The 17851-nt window shown below is 45.2% G+C and overlaps 2 protein-coding genes across 2 annotated transcripts; both read left to right on the top strand.

Annotated features, from left to right (window-relative positions):
- Positions 1–1138: 1138 nt before the first annotated feature.
- LOC133916277 (COBRA-like protein 7) lies at positions 1139–3624 on the top strand. The gene has a single exon (XM_062359889.1). The coding sequence runs from the start codon at positions 1352–1354 to the stop codon at positions 3353–3355; it is 2004 nt and encodes a 667-aa protein (XP_062215873.1). The 5' UTR covers positions 1139–1351; the 3' UTR covers positions 3356–3624.
- A 5925-nt stretch (positions 3625–9549) lies between these two features.
- On the top strand, positions 9550–15229 carry LOC133916276 (pentatricopeptide repeat-containing protein At5g50990-like). The gene is given in 6 exon segments (XM_062359888.1): positions 9550–9886; positions 10600–12456; positions 13038–13105; positions 13348–13616; positions 14159–14364; positions 14797–15229. Coding segments are annotated over 5 exon segments (2412 nt in total). The 5' UTR covers positions 9550–9886; positions 10600–10796; the 3' UTR covers positions 15006–15229.
- Positions 15230–17851: the final 2622 nt, after the last annotated feature.

The raw sequence follows: 17851 nt of genomic DNA, 5'->3' as shown, positions 1-17851 counted from the left end.
CTGCACAAACTTCACATGCCACATGCCACGGCCCGCCCCAACAGAACGTCTCCTCGGCATATGCGCGGGCCCCACCCACGCCACAAATGACAAACACTCCGTTTGGATTAGGGCTCTCAATTGAACCCGTACGTCTAGTCTAGATATACATGGGGGTTTTATTTTTTACACAAGTCTATCGAGTTGGGTATCTGATTACGATCAGATTAGGCTTAAATTTTGCATTTCGTCAAAAAAACCCATGAGTTACTCAAAATCCAACCCAACTCCTTCGATCCTCCTCAGCTCAATATCAAACGAGCCCATCAAACTACCTTAGCCTCCCCACCCTCCCCTTCACCTCCCCTGCTCCCCACCCTGACAGCCCAACCTCAAGCCTCCTTGCCTGGTCGTTGCCCCTCATTATCGATTTTCTCGCCTGACTATCGTGCCCTCCTGTCTGCCTCCCCACACCGACCGTCGCGCTCAGCCTTCCAACCCAGCTTCCTCGACGGGCACCCAAAACCTGACCCGTGCCCGTCGGGTGTGAGTTCGGGTGCTGGTTTTCATTCGCTTCCTATATCGGGTTCGGGTATAGTAAGGCTAGCGGGATTCGGGTTGGATGTAGTTTTGCTCCATCCGAACTCGATCTGACCTATTGCTAGCCCTAGCTTAGATAAGATGTGCGTTTAGAGCTTCTGACTAGCTAAGCAAGCGACGGTAACTGTTGAATTTTGATTATTAGCTTTTAAATAAATTTTTAGCTTCTCATAAAAAAACTAGAAAAACTCAGCTATAAAACAACAAGACAATAACCAACCGTTTAGATTACTTATAAATTTTTTTTTAAAAAAACTATTCAAACGGGGAAAGCCCCCATCCACCGCGGCGCCGTGCACCGCCACCGCCACCATACACGGCAGAATCGGACGGCCGACCCCTTCTTTCGCTCGTCTGCGGCCCGAAACCCAGCCCAACCGAACCCTACCGTTTCCAACAGTCCCCGCCTCTCCGCGTCCTTGCGTCGCTACCAGCTGGGCCAGGGGCCCACGCGCCCCGACCGATCAACGCCAACACACGCTCCTCCCGTCCCCTCCCCTCCCCCGACCTCGTCTCCTTTCCGGCCGGCGTCGCTTTCCACGCCCTTTTGTTCAAAACCCAATCCTTTTCTGCATTTTTTTCGGGGAATAAACGGCACAAAGACGAAGGAACCAGCAGGCAAGCTACGCACGCCGCTCCCCCAGTTCAAACCACCACGGCATTACGCCACCACCCATACCTCAGCTGTGTACGCGCTTTCCCATCGCTTCATCTACCTCCACCCTCCCGTCCCCAATCACCAGTTCACCGCGTCCGCGCTCCCGATCCAGCTATGGTTGGCTCTGTAGCTCCTCAGGCTGTGGTCTTAGGGCTCCTGCTGCTCGCGGGGCTCGCGGCGGCGCAGAGAGGGACGGCGCCGGCGGCGGCCGCACCAGCGCCCGACCCCGGCTGCAACGGCATCCTGCTCACCTACAACTTCGAGGGCCGCACCAAGATCCGGCCTTTCGTCAGCGACAAAAACAAGCAGCCTTACTCCTTCCGCGCCAACGCCACCGTGCTCAACTCCGGCACCCGCCCGCTCAAGTCGTGGGCGATGCTCGTCACCTTCGGCCACGGCGAGATCCTCGTCAGCGTCGACGGCGCCGTGCTCACCGGCGGCAGCGAGCTCCCATACAACACCACCGAGGATGCCGGCAACGCCACCTCCTTCTCGGGGTACCCGCAGACGGACCTTCTCACGCCCATCGCCACCGCCGGGGACCTCTCGCAGATCCAGGCCTCCGTCGGCTTCGTCGGCACGCTGTTCGCCGGGCCCGGCCCGTTCGTGCCGCTCCCCACCACGCTGTCGCTCGACGACCCGGCTTACGAGTGCCCGGCGGCGACCAACGTCACCGCCGGGATCCTGTCCACGTGCTGCGTCCTCACGCCGAAGGCCGAGGCCAACGCCACGGTCATCGACGCCAACGCCACCGACCCGACCAAGAACTTCCTGCCGCGCGGCACCGGCGACCTCGTCATCACGTACGACGTGCTCCAGGCATACTCCTCGAGTTACCTCGCTCTGGTCACGCTCGAGAACAACGCCAAGCTCGGCCGCCTGGACAACTGGCGGTTGTCCTGGGAGTGGCGGCGCGGCGAGTTCATCTACTCCATGAAGGGCGCGCACACATCGGAGGTGGACACGTCCGGCTGCATCTATGGGGCACAGGGCCAGTACTACCAGAGTCTTGATTTCTCTAAGGTGCTCAACTGCGACCGCAAGCCGGTGATCCTTGACCTGCCGCTATCCCGGTACAATGACACCCAGATTGGGAAGATTGACCATTGCTGCAGGAATGGCACCATCCTGCCCAAGTCCATGGACGAGGCGCAGTCGAAATCGGCTTTCCAAATGCAGGTGTTCAAGATGCCACCGGACCTAAACCGTACCAAGCTGTTTCCCCCGGCCAATTTCAAGATCGCCGGTGCATCGTCCCTGAACCCAGACTACACCTGCGGCCAGCCGGTACCTGTCAGCCCAACCGCTTTCCCAGACCCAAGTGGACTCGACTCAACGACACTGGCCGTGGCGACATGGCAGGTGGTGTGCAACATTACCACAACTAAGGGGGCCAAACCCAAGTGTTGTGTGACCTTCTCGGCGTACTACAACAACTCGGTGATCCCCTGCAACACTTGTGCCTGTGGGTGCCCTGCAAACAGGCGAGGACCGACGTGCAGCACGACTGCACAATCCATGCTCCTGCCACCGGAGGCGCTGCTTGTGCCGTTCGACAACCGCACACAGAAGGCGCTAGCGTGGGCTGAGTTGAAGCACTACAATGTGCCCCGCCCAACGCCTTGCGGTGATTTCTGTGGTGTGAGCATCAATTGGCACGTCTCGACAGACTACAACAAGGGCTGGAGTGCTCGTGTGACATTGTTCAACTGGGATGACGTCGACATGGCCAATTGGTTTGCTGCCATTGTCATGGACAAGGCATATGACGGCTTCGAGAAGGCGTACTCTTTCAATGCCACTGCAGTGGGCAAGAACACCATCTTTATGCAGGGTATGGAGGGGCTCAATTACCTGGTGAAGCAGACCAACATCAGTGGATCGGACTACCTTGTGCCCGGAAAGCAGCAGTCAGTCCTCTCGTTCACCAAGAAGCTGACCCCTGGGATCAACGTTATCGCTGGAGATGGCTTCCCAACAAAGGTCTTCTTCAATGGCGATGAATGCGCTATGCCGCAGAGAATTCCAATGAGCAGTGGATTCAAGACCTATCTCAGCAGCGCCCTTGCTTTGGTCTTGGTCCTTGCTGCTTCAGCTTTCCTATTGCTACAGCAATGATCCTTGAGGCTCCGATTCTTTGATTCTTTCAGGTGGTTGGATCGACGCCATTTGTAAGAAAGCCTTTTTGTTTTTGGTAATTTCTTAGTAGATCTTGAGTAGCTGCTCTTTAGTTGAATCAAGCAACAATTGTGCAACAGTATGAATACTTGGATAGGGAGAGAGGCGAGGAAGCATTTGTTGCGGCTTTGCAACGTTGTTTCCCCTCTCTGATGACATCTACATGTTTACATCAAGATGAATGATTTGTACATCTCTGATCCCCTCAATGTGCAGTTATCCTTGATGTCTTATGTTTGGTTGTGTCATATACGGAATTTACCATGTGAATTCAACTTTCTACTCTTGTCACATCTACTCAATTGATGGTGCTTTTTACATTAGCTACCAGTTAACTCTTGGCAGAGGGTACAGAATGAATTGCTGTTGCATGTTCTGTGGAGAAACATCGGATGCTTCTCAGATCTGCAATAATATTAGTAAAATGATAATGAATGTTCCGTGCTTCTTCCATTCAAATTTCGAAAGATCTTTGGCGGACAGTGTTCGTTCGGGTAACCGGGACCACTTCTGGGGTCACCAACTCACCACTCGCCAGCTTGCGTTTCAAACTGCTCGCCACTTGCAAATTTACAGTATCCATTGCAACGTTCGTTTCTCACTTCTTTCAAGCCTTTCCCTTTCTTGAAGAAAGCAACTCGCAGCTGATAGCTAGTCAGCTAGATCGCCGTTTCTTGGCTCTGTCGGATGAAAAGAATTAAAGAACAAACGTTACGGGGATAGGCTGTTGCCCAATATTTACATGATACCCAGTTTATTTTTCTACCATCCCATGGGGACCTGTTCAAGAGTCGATATGCAGCGTGGTATGTCATCTGTGCACGTAACTGTCCATTTCATGCCTCAGATAACATGACTGGCACGCACAAACTTGTGTTTGTTTATGCAGGATCAGGACTTGCTCATGGCGGTGTTTTGGAAATCAACAAACACCGTGTTCTAGTCAGGCATCCTTCCGGCTCTGTTTATTTTTGTTTTGAATGGCTATGAGAAACTCATTCCCATTCGATTATGAATTGTAAAAATCAGTTTTTAAAATATAATCGTTTATTTTTACTTTTAGAGCTAGAATCAATCGTCAGAATAAAAACAAACGCGATCTTAGTACCGGAAGGCTACTGCACGGCTGGGAAAAAATTATGTAGAGTTGTTGGTGATAACGAAAGCTGAAATGTTAGTGCATGTAGTATCATATCGTGGGAGAGCGTGTCCACAAGGCACCACGTTCGTACGGCAAAATCCAAAATTAGATAATATACGTGATCGTATTTACCAAAATAGATAATATATCGTCGTATTTATAATTTTAGCATTCGTATTCGGCACTTCATTTACCGAAAATTAACTTTCGGTACACCGTATCCCCAAAATACTATATTCGGCACACGGTGTGCCAAAAATAGGATACAGTGCCATATTCGGCAGTGTCGCGTGTGAACAGTAACATTAGCGCGTTTGAATTTCGCTTTCTCTCTTCTTCAAAACGGTGGTCTTCTGTTACTCCAAAATTTTTAAAATTTACGTGTTTCGTAATCCATGTGCAACCCATTTTAATTGGATTCACTGAAAAATACTTTGTATATTTTAAACTAAAATTCTTCAAAAAAGACTACTTTTATAACTTGTAACAATTGTTAGTGTCCCAAATAAATTCCTAAAAATCTAGAAAAATTCACTAATATTCTTCTTATCTGATGGACTAATTTCTAAAATTATTCCCAGCCCTAAGTTATATGATAAAAAAATGCATATAAATAGAGCATTACAAATGAACTCACTTTTTCATCATATAACCTAGGGCTAGGAATAATTTTAGAAATTAGTTCATCACATAAGAAGAATATTAGTGAATTTTTCTATATTTTTGGAATTTATTTGAGACACTAACAATTGTTACAAATTATAAAATTAGCCTTTTTTTTTGGAGAATTTTAGTTTAAAATATACAAAGTATTTTTTAGTAAATCTAATTAAAATGGATTGCACATGGATTATAGAACATATAAAAAAAGTTTTAAAATTTTTAGAGTAACAGGAGACCACCGTTTTAGAAAAAAGGGAAAGCGAAATTCAAACGCACTGATGTTATTGTTCATGCATGATACTGTTCATAGCGGAATGGTGCTACAGTGTCATTTTGGGCACGTGTCAAACATGGTATTTTCGGGATACGGTGTACCGAAAGTCAATTTTCGGTAAATGAATTATCGAATACGAATGCTAAAATTGTAAATACGTCAATACGTTGTCTATTTCGATAAATACGGTCACGTATATTGTCTAATTTTGAATTTTTGCCTGTTTGTACTGGTCATCAGCTTGTAAATATCTTAAGATCTTCTGGAGTTGTTAAAGACGAAAGATAAAAAAAAAAATTAAGTGGCTTCAGTCGTCGTACACTCGAAAATGAAGAGTGCAGCACCTAAGAATGATCTCTCGCGATATTCTTTTTCGTGCAGTTTGTAAGTTGTGAGCTTGGGTGGACCAACATCCTGATCTATGCACTAATAAGACATCAAGATGTTTAAGATCTTAATGTCTAGGATATACGCAATCATATTTTTTAAATAAACACTCAAATTAATGTTGAAGAGAAACTCAAACCTAGATAATCTAGACATATATTTACATCCTCAACTAAGATAGACTCAGTTCCGGATTAACATACTGATCAATGATTTCTTAAAAATAATTTGGGATAAAATATGTACATCGTGCTTTAATTCCTGCCGGGCATGATCTTGCCAACCATACGCTATTATTGCTGCAAGCTTAACATCATTTAGTTGACTACTTTTGGAGAGGACATGCAGGATGGACCTGCGGTTTCCTACGTCCTGCTTGCCCTGCTTCGGACTGCATACCCTCATGGAACCTAGCATTAGGTGTACATCACGAATCACGATTTGTGGCGAAGAACAGGTCTTGGCTATAACTTGTAACTGCGCCTGGCAATTGATTTGTCCTCATTTGACCGAAAACGAAAGATAACGTGCAACATTTTACTTGAGAAAAAGTTAGAATACACAAATATCAAGACACTGATGGTCTGATAGAGTAAAGAGTCAAAACACATATACCCTGATCAGAATCGATCAACGTGGGCCTCCAAGCCCCAGGTAAGGGACCCGGTTGTAATAAAAAAAAAAAGAGAATCAATCAACGTGCTAGGTGAATGTGAAGCCTTGAGCCTTCCGATATGAAATTTTTGATCAAACGGTTATAGTGTAAAGGTAGATCATGTTTCTCATCCTCATTCAAAAAATATATTTAATTTTTTATTATTTATTTTTTTATATCCAAACATCTAATATTTGACTTTCATATATTCTAAAAATACATTCAATCTTTCAGTATTTTCCTTCCATATCTAGACGTCCAATATTTGTCTTTCATACATTTATCACCAGATTTTTTTGAATTATTTTACCTAAATTAATTTCACGTATGTAAAACACGTGTGCAGTTACTAGTATGTCTATAACAGAGTTGTGCACAATTGTTTGTACATGAAGTATTTCCAGACTGTGGTCTACATTACTAGACCGGGCCCCCTTTCCAGCAATATCAAGGGCCCAAGATAATTTATCAGAGTGAGAGAGTGAGGAAGCCACACGCTCCAATTCCATGGGCGGGTCCTACTATCCCCATTTCCCTACCGAAATCCAGCCCGGTGAGCCCACCGTGAGAGCCAACCGCAGGCCCAGATCCACTGGAGCAAACGGCCTGACCCGTACATGCCCACAGGCCGCAGGCCGCATGAGCCGAGAAGCCGCTTCCTTGAAGCCCAAGCGTGATCACCGAACCAGCCCAACCAACCGTTACAAAGCCAGTGCTAAACTAGAAGCTGCGGCCGAGGAACTCTTTGTAAGAGCATTTATAGTAGACTAGTTAAATTACATAATCTATATCTTTATATGGAGGGCTATTTAAAAATATTCATCCTCCATATTTTTTCTCACTTCAACAGACTATATATATTCCACCATAATCATACAAACACAACACAAGGTCGGCTGGAGCACAAGTGCAAACTCAACGCAAGGGAGAAGCAAAACATCACAATGGCGGAGAAGAAAGACAGACCAAGCTACGCTGGCCAACATGTCGGCGGCGCCGCACGCCAGCACGACAGCAGTGCCGCACGCGCGCCAACACGGCAGCGGCACGTGCACACCAGCATGCTGGCACAAAGAGGACGGCTCAACGTCAGTAAGCCAGAGCACACTCAATAGCACGATGGCTGGAGAAAACAGAAGCACGATGTACTCGCACGGCTCGAAGGCACGCACGACCAGAATCAAACAAAAAAACTCAACGCTCGTACGGTTAGAAACCATGCACCTACAGTGGAAACGCACGTTGGCGGCCAACTCCGTGGCACTGTCGGAACAAACAAATGCTCAACGTCGACACGGCCAAAGACCATGCACCTACGACAGAGAACACCACGCACCAGCGGCATTACGCTAGTTCAACGGTAATAGCACATAGCCGATGGAAGATGACGTTACAACGGCATCATAACCAAAGCTCACACCTGTAGAAACAATCTTAACACCGGCGCGGCCAAAGGCCCTGCATCCACGGCGGAGCTCCTCACCCAAGATAGATCACACCGGAGAAATAGAAGACATGGAGGGAAAAAGGAGAAAAGCTCTGCAAAAACATCACCCGGTCTATACTTTACCTCGGATGAAGCCCGACACGACGGCCATGGCGATCTGTGGCGACGAATCGGTGGCGGGCAATCGGTGGTGACGGAGTCAGCAAACTTGGCACACAAAACGGCAGGGCTTCAACTCTCTAGGCAGCGATCTCCATGGGTTGTGATAGCAGCAAGGCTTTGCCTGCTCTCCCCTTTGCGCGCCAGCGGGTGGCTATGGAGGTGGGGAGCAGCAATGGGGCCACAACTCTCCTCCTCTGTACCGGTAGCCAAACATCTAGCCACATGCAAGTGTCAGTGGACCTGCAAAATCAATCTCCACCATGTGCAGTGGCGTGTCTACAGCCAATTTTCTCTCGTCCTGTGCTTCGGGTGGCAAGGCCTCTGCCCTCTCTCCTCTGTCCGCCATGGGCAGTGATAGCAAGGGCTCTGCCCTAGCCCAGCAGTAGGGCTTCGCCCACTTCTTCAACCTACGCCCCCTTTTGCAGATTAATCCCTCAATATATATAAACGACAACGTCGAAGAGATCGACATCAAGACAGTTGTGATTTGGGAGATCTGGATGGACATCTGATCCCGTCTTGGAGATAAAGATAGAGTTTGGTTTTGATTTGGATTCGGGTAGAGAGAAGAAGCCATGGAGGCTGGAGGACGGGGCAAAACCGTGGAGGCCAGAGACGTCGATGTCTCGGGGTGGAGCCACGGAGGCCAAATCGTGGTCGGAGTGCACGGGGATGAGCGTGCGGTTGGAGAATGGCGTGCAAGAGGGAGACGCTAGATCTGGCGTGCGGAGAGAGCAGGATAGCGCGCTCGGTAAAATGATGTGGGCGATGGCAAGACTGCTAGAGCACCAAATTTGCTACATTTGGTTATCAGGTGAGATGGATGGTTTATTGAAAATGCTTTAAGGGCACCGATAATGCCACCGTAAAAAAGAAAAAAAGAAAAAGAAAAAAACACCAATAATAACAGATACTTATAACTAGACGTTTAAGGAAAGATAATGTTAAGTGTTTATATAAAAAATATAATTTTTAATATAAGCAATAATTATAGATATTTAAATATGATTAACTATCTTGTTAGTACTAATATAAATAATTCTCCGTCTAAACAATGTGATATTCAGTTGAGAATTTTTTTTCATAAATACATCTTCTAATGATCCCGTTGTATATTGTACATGCTCTAATCACACGTTGTAAGACCATCTCTAATCATTTTCTTTTTATTTCGTTTCCTTCTCGATTTTATTCCCCGTTTTCATTTACTTTATTTTCTCTCATCTTCAACAGTTTAAATTTGAGGGGAATCGCGAAGGGAAAGGAGAGAGAATCCCGTCCTGAAGAGAATAACTTTAAAATTCTCTTCGTGATAAAAACCGTAAAGAAAAATCATTAGAGCATTAAAGAGAACGAAAATTGTTCATGACGAGATTGGGCATGGTCTAAGTAGCGGCCACTGTGCCACTGTGAAATCGTCTAAAAAAAACTTGCGGAAAGACCACACCACCACCCCACGCCCGCCGTGCGGTTGATCCGCCAACACCAGGCGCCCGCCCCCTCCGCCCCGCCCTCCGGTTCCCGAATCCCTCCTCCTCCCTCTCGCCGCACCAGCCGCTCCTCTCCTCCACGCCTCTCTCGCTCCCCTCCCTCCACGACTTTGCATCCACGCAAGGCATATACCTTCCGTGGCGTGGCGTCCCTCATTTCATCCCCCCATCCTATATCCCTCCCTTAACTTGCCGGTCTCTCTGCATTCCTTTGCCGTCCTCTGGATCTTGGTCGCCCCAGCGAGTTCGCAGGTACTTGCTTGCTTCTTTGCTGCCCCTCATTGATCTAATTTTTGTTGTTGTTTTTCGGCGAGACATTTCGCCGAGCACCTGCGCTGCGTTGCTGGGATGATGTTGTGCTTTCTTTTAAGTCGTCTTTGCTAGTGCTTTTAGTTGGTTCCGCTGGTGTGTTTGATTCACTATTATCATTCATGCACTGTTGGGGAATTTAGTGGATGATTGAGTCCACACAGATCGCTGTTTTTGCCCCTAGTTATAGCGGGCCTCAGAGGAAGTGTTTCTTTGCGTGTATGCGCTAATTACATGTTCTGGAAATTGGTGTGTTGTTTTTTTAGATAAAGAAATAAAGATTATCCCAGCCTCTGCGAAAGATGCACGCACCCGTTCGTTATTACAAAGGTACAACCTCTGCATCTGTTGATTAATTGGTGCGTTGTTGAGCATGTGATCGCCGTAGAACCGTAAGATCATGCGCGTTATTGTATGAGTGTAGAGGAACGAGACAAGGAATATCTCATATCATCTTGTGTTACAGAAGCATGATTTGCGTGCTTTACTTAGATGGCCTCATGATGAATATTCGCAATAGGATTCATTAGCACAGAGATGATAATTAGTAACCAGGAATATGTGTCCGTTCCATGTGCAATATATTCTTAATACTTATTTTAGCTTCAATAACTTCGTGCACAAGAATTGATGGCCGTTTTATTCGTTCGTTTCAGGATAGTCAACGAGCATAGAATTCATTCATGTTCCCTGATTAACTTAGTTGCAACTCTGTGATTTAAGGCGCTGTCCGACTTCATCCTGAATACATTAGTTTGCAGAAGGACTTTAAAAATTAGCTGCCGGGTGAAATTCAATTTTTGCACTTGTATTCTAGTGAACTCACTTCAGAAGCTTGTTTGCAGTTTGCACTATGTCTTACGCAAACTGTTTGAAGAAACATCCATATAGAACCGTATTTCCATATGCCAACTCCATCCTCAGAGCTTCTTTGGAGAAAGGCTCCCCACAGAAGTTACTAACGGACTATAGCATTTTGCTCCATTTCACTTCTTTCTGCCCTGATTACAGAACCTATGCTCTCCTTCTCAAAGCTTGTGCAAAATGCTCTGACCTCTATGCTGCCATGGAAATTCATTGTCATCTTACTAAAGTTGGGTTGTTACCTAATCAACATATAACAGCTCCTCTGTTCAAGTTATATATTGCTCATGATCGCATGTTGGAAGCACGTGAACTATTTTGGTCAATGCTGGAGTGGAGTACCGATCCCTTCCATGGTAATTTGATGCTTACGGGATTCTTGAAGAGTGGACAGCTAGATAAGGCATATCAGGTTTTCAAGAGGATGCCTGTCAAGGATTTGGTCTCATGGAATTCAATGATCGCAGGTGCAGTAAGGAGTTCGCACGTGAAAGATGCAATGAATCTTTTTAGCAGGTTGGTCAATTCAGGTCTTGTGCCTGATGGCTTCTCGTTCTCCTCAGTCCTGTCAGCATGTGCTCGAGCTGGTGCCCGCCAATATGGAGTGTGGGTCCATGAACTGATGACTGACCTTGGGGTGGAAATGAATCATATTTTAAGCTCAGCACTTGTTGACATGTATGCCAAATGTGGAAGAATTGATGTGGCAACTGAGATATTTAATGAAGTTAAGAGAAACCATGTTTCTGTGTGGAATACAATGATTAGTGGCCTGGCATCGCATGGTCTCGGATCTGACGTAGTTATCTTGTTCCGCAAGATGAAAAGTGAAGGGCTGGTTCCTGACAAGGTTACGTTTGTTGCACTATTGACAGCATGCAGCCACTGTGGCATGGTTGAAGAGGCTCGCCGATATTTCAAAGCAATGACCACAAATTATTCTATCACACCAGAGGTTGAACACTATGGTGCAATGGTGGATACATTGTCGCGAGCTGGGTTGCTGGATGAAGCATACAACTTGGTAAAGTCGATAAATGTAAAGCCCGATGCTGTGATATGGAGGGCATTACTTAGTGCTTGTCACAGGTATCGACAAACCAAACTAGGTGAGGTCATTGTTGAGCATATGGCATGCCAGGGCAGTGGAGATTATACCCTTCTTTCAAACATCTACTCATCAGCAAATAGATGGAATGATTCAGAGGAAGTATGGAAACAGAGGAAACAAAAGAGAGTTAGGAAGAGCAAAGGCTTGAGTTGGGTTGAGTTAGGGGGAAGCACCCATGAATTTAAAGCTGGTGATCGGTCTCATCCTGATACTGAGGATATATACCGATTGTTGCATGGGTTGTCTAAAAGAGCCAAAGTTGAAGGCTATGCTCCATTGACTGAACTGGTAACAAAAGATGTCTCGGAGGAGGAAAGAGAAGAAAACCTCAGCTTCCACAGTGAGAAGCTAGCAGTGGCTTATAGTGTCCTTAAGACTGGCCCAGGGACAGAAATAATGGTGTCAAAGAATCTGCAGACTTGCAGTGACTGTCATGAATGGATGAAGATAATCTCAAAGGTACTTTGTCGAATTATAATTATGAGGGATAGAATTAGATTTCACCGGTTTGAAAGCGGATGCTGCTCCTGCAAGGATTATTGGTAAACCTTTTCCGGAGCAATACAGATGTGATTCAGTTAACATTAAACCAGCAGTTCCGAAAGGATACAACTGATATAATCACTTTCCCATATGGAGTCTTGGGTGCTGCTGCTGCTGCATAGCAATGACAAAATATAAGCCCTATGAGGCATTTGGTTACCAGTTGCTGTTCGATACATCACATGGAACCATGGAAATAAGGGTAGGCCATTGTGTATTGTACACTCCATGCATGCAATACAAGCGATTTGTGAGATCAAGGTCAAAATCTTGTACGCTGGATTTGTGTTTTCTTATTTATTCAGTGCTCTTATGGTTTCCAATGTGTGTCATGTAATTTTTTTACTGTAGTATTGTGTGCTCTGCTATCTTGTTCTGGATGCTTCCTTGTGTTGACATGATATGTTGTGCCATATATGTGAGGACTACATCACTTTTAGTTTGGATGTTTTTTTTTTTCATTTCTCTGCCTTGATTAGTTTTTGTTTTCCAACTAAAATTGATCGTTTGCTTATCGTTTCAGGATTAACACCGAAGGGGCATTCAATATTCACTCCACTCAAGCTGTACCGACAAATTGGAGTAACAATACCTTTGATTCCCCATTCCCTCCATTTCTGCAATGTCCTTGAATTCTATTTGCTGTGGGAACTTCCATCAACTAAGAAACTCAATAGGAAACACTTGTAGTATCAGATTGCTTAAGTATCACAGCAGATTAATATATGAAGCTTTACTTCCAAGCAGAAGACATCAAACTAGACCTATCGGTACAACAGTACTAGCAAGATGCACAAGAAAAGGAAGTAAACAGTCATTTAGCAATAGCCGCCATTTGCATAGTGAATCAGTTGAGTCATCGATTGAACTGTTCAAGCAGTCAGAGCTTGAGCGCCTTAAATCACTGCAGTGCCACAATGTTGAGGAAAAGTTATCTGGAGTCAAGACCGAATGGCCTGCAACTATCCTTGTTTTTGATATTGAAACCACTGGCTTCTCACGCCGTGATGACAGAATAATTGAGTTTGCTGTTCGTGATCTTATGGGTGGAAAGAATAGTACTTTCCAGACCCTCATAAACCCTGAGAAAGATGTAAGAAATACACATGTTCATGGTATTAGCAACCGCATGGTCTGCAGGCCTGATATTCCTAGGTATGCCTTGCCTTGTTATGCCAGATATCTTCCAATTATTTCCTTTTCTGACTTCATTATCAGTAAACCGTGGTCTGAGGGAAGATATAACTCTACTGTTTGACATCAAAATAGAAATTGCTTCCTGTATTAAAATCGAGGATTGCTTTCTCTATCCGACATATCCTTTCTTTCTGTTTCCTTTGCTTGCAATCATATTCAACTACCATTTCTTTATCATGATATTGTCTAAGAAAATGGCTCCTTATGCCTTATGTTTAGTTCTTGGACATGTTGTATTTATTTGACATTTGAGGAAAACCATGAAATGAGAGTATCAGACTGCTGCATTATACTCTGAAAATGCAGTTATGCGAAAGAACTATGAACTGAGATCAAACTTCCATTTATTACTTCCTGGAGGCAATCTGTTACCTGTTTCAGTTAAACTTCGTTCGGTAATTATGATGTATTTGAAACTTGATTACCCTTGATTGTTTAAGCACTCCTATTTGAGTTTTTAATTTTTTATAATCACGGAGTTCACATGTATGGTTACGCAGATTCGGGGAGGTTATCCCCATTCTACTACAATATGTTTGGAGTCGTCAAATGGATGGTAAACCAGTTCTGTGGGTTGCTCATAATGGGCGTTCCTTTGATGTACCCTTTCTCATCTTTGAGTTCCGACGGTGCAAAGTGGAGATGCCTGGTGACTGGCTTTTTGTAGATACTCTTCCTATTGCAAGACAATTGGTTGATTCTAATGGTACATTCTCTTGTCAAGTGTTCTATTTGCTTGCATAGACATACTGTCTAGATAGCTTTCACTTTTCAGTGCTAGATTGGTGAAAGATGTGGAAATGCACTGTACCCTGCTCAAAATGATATTTACCGAATTTTTCATGACATTCCTACGTGCTCCGACTGATCCCTACTGGAGATTATATGAGGGGTCTTGGAAACTATTGCTGATTAATTAGCACTAAATCTAGTTTTGTTCTTCTAGCTACTTCTCTCTATACTATTATAGTTTTGTCGTTAAGTGTTAGTGTGATGAAGTAAGCCCCATTAGGTCATCTCTAAGTACTCTAGTTTTTATCACTGGATCCTGTTGCGGTGTTGCCTAACTTATTGCAAGAACACGAAGACATATTACCATACAGCAGGTGATTTTTAAAGTTTCATATTTGGTTTGCAGGTTCAAAACTCAGCTCTGTATCATTGGACAAGCTGAGAGAACGCTATGGGATTCCCCTCTCTGGGAGCGCGCATCGTGCAATGCAGGATGTGACCACCCTCTGTTATGTGCTGCAGAAGTTGACCTTCGAGCTGAAACTAACTGTTCCCCAGCTCCTTGAAAAGTCATTCCGGGTGTCCGACCTTCCAACGACTCGTCCTGTAAAATAACTACATATGCCTCGCCGGGAAGATTGCCTGAAGCTCTAGATTCTTCCATTGTTGTATTATTACAGAGCTGTTATTTGGATATCCCAGCTCTGATTTCTTTGCTGTTCTAACAACAGCCTGATTGTTACTGATACTGATCAGTAGCGCAACACTCAGTATTACTGATACTTCCTGCCATTGTAGGCTTGTATACATTACTGAATCATTAATTATTCGTACATTTACTCCATTACAAAATTGCATACTTCTGTGTGCTGCCCAACCAAGAAGAAATGTAATGTTATTGGCTGCTTCTGAAGGGTGTACTGCAGCTTCAGTATTTCAGAGATACTACTATGTCACCGCAGTTAAGAGGAATGTCTATTAGGCTAGCCCCAACGGCTTCCCTTCGGGGACTAAAATCCCGTTGTGAAGGGATTTTCGTTCCTTTCAGCGCTCCAACGGTTTTCCTTCACGACGGGATTTTCAGAGTCATTCCCTTAAGGATGGGATTCTCTCTCATTTCCCTTCGTGATTTCTCTTGAAGGGAAGCTGTTGGAGATGAGAGAAAATAAAGAGAATGAGAACGGGGAAGGGAATCGGGAAGGGAACGAAATGAAGGGAAGATGATTGGAAATGGTCTTATAAGTTGAGCTGATCAGTCTGCACAAGGGCATCAAGTCATGCCACGAATACATTTTTTGCCTCCACTCCCTTGTTTTGTACATGTTCAACCATTAGTAAATCTTATAAGCATCTTATGTTTATACAGAATAAATATATCAGATACAACCTATGTTGTTTTACTGTTTATTTCTTGTGCAAGAAATGGTGTTTTGGTTATTAACTGTGAACAAACCGGGGTCCTGCAGCTTCATCAGAGGCTTGTTTCAACAACAGACATAAAGTCCACCGTCCTCTGTTTTGGTGTCGACGGCCTCTATATAAGCCGGGGCCAATCAAATCGCAACTACCTCGCTTCCCTCCAATTTCCCAGCCTAATGGAGACACGAAGGTAACCGCCGCGACCTTCTCATCGTCTTCCTCACGATCCAAATCCTAGCTTCCTCTCTACTGCTCTGCTTCGTAGCTTGGGCACGCGGCTGGAAGCGTCCGCGGTGATGCTGACCCCGCCGACTAAGCCAGTGCAGGCTGAGGCAGCATTCGGATCCGCCCCGAAGAGCATATCCATACATAATACGTTCGAAGGGCTTCCTCTAGCAGAAGCAGCCGCAGGGCGAATCCAAGCCACAGCGCCTCCGTCTTCGCGCGTCTTCATCGATGGAGGTGAGCCCCAAATCCCGCTATTCAATACCCGCAATTTCACACTGCCAGAGTCTTCCCTGTTTATCTAGTTGGAAATTTGCGCTTAAGAAACTACTAATTCCTGCAAATTGACAATAATTGAGAAGCAATTTGGTTTACGCTGCAATTAGATGGTGAAATCTCAACCCTAAGCTCGCAAATATCTCACGAGCTCTGGTAATTTGTTTGTTCGTATTATCTGACATTTACAATCGCAGAAATCAACAGCCTATGTTGAATTAGCTTAATTCAGAATTGTGTACTTAAATTTCGTAAGCACGCAGCTTTTGATTTCACAGTGGTTGGCAATCGCTCAACAGGTCCAAATTATAGCTCGAAATTTTTGCTCGAGTTCCGTGTCTGATTATGCTGCTTAGATGTTGAGATGGTCAACTTTGAATTATGGAAAACACAAAAGTTATGGCGATGTTATGGTTTACTTGGGTTTGGTCAATCTGAAGAAGTTTAGATAAAATTGTTTGATTAGAAAATTTGTGCTTCAAACCCTTCAAGTTCACAAATTTTGCCTTTAGGTTACAAACTGGTTGGCAATCTCTGTGATAGTGTGTTGATTTTGCTTAATTCGGCAAACCGAATGCAAACTCGAAGAGTTATTTGTTCAGCCAGATTCCGTGTTTGATCTTGTTCTGGGGAATGCCGATCGCAGGACTCAGGGGAGAAGGACGGGGAGGTGGAGGTGGAAGCGTACCGGCAGGGCGCCCAGAAGACGGAGCTGTGCAACAATTGGGAGCGCGGCGCGTGCCCCTACGCCGGGCGGTGCCGGTTAGCGCATGGCCTGCAGGGCTGCAGGAGCTGCGCCCGATGATCCGCCACCCGCGCTGCAAGACCCTCCCCTGTCAGATGTTCGTCGTCCCCTCCGGCTGCCCCTGCGGCCACCGCTGCCACTTCCGCCACTCCCTGCTGCCCACCACCGAGTCCTGCTAGGCCGCCGGCGACCGCCCATCTCCTACTGCCCCGTAAACGATGCCTGTTCTCCGGGCGAGGCTATTTCGCGTGCGCTGGGAGCCGAACGAGCGGCACGGTCCGACAGCTAAAACTTTCCGTAGTTTTCCCCTCCGCAAATTTCCTTTTTTGATAAATTTTCCAAAAATCTTTTTTCCTCAAAACTTGTCCACAAAATTTGTAACAAAAACTTATCTACAAAACTTCTTCACAAACTTATAAAAAAAAACTTGTTTACAAAACTTGTCCACAAAATTTATAACAACACTTGTTCATAAAACTTATTACAGAAAACTTATCTACAAAACTTGTAACAAACTTTTCCACAAAAGTTTTTGAGGAAAAAATTGTACGAGAAAAGTTTATCTTAAAAGCCTTAAGAAAAAAATTAAGAAAAGTTTAGAACTAAATTTCAGCATAATTTTTTTAACAAAATTTTCAGTTCAAACTTTTTCAAACAAATTTTCAACTACGCACAGTCCAATCGTGCGAGGCCCATCGAGCCCGTGGGCTGCTTGGACAGCAAAGCTCACGAGCCATTTGGGCCTCCCACCCCTGGCCTCTGCCGAGTGTTTGTGCGCGCCCCAACAGCCCATCGT

Source organism: Phragmites australis, chromosome 4 (assembly GCF_958298935.1).
Source record: "Phragmites australis chromosome 4, lpPhrAust1.1, whole genome shotgun sequence".
NCBI lineage: Eukaryota > Viridiplantae > Streptophyta > Magnoliopsida > Poales > Poaceae > Phragmites > Phragmites australis.
The sequence above is the reverse complement of the archived record's forward strand: the minus strand, read 5'-3'. Positions and strand labels throughout refer to the sequence as shown.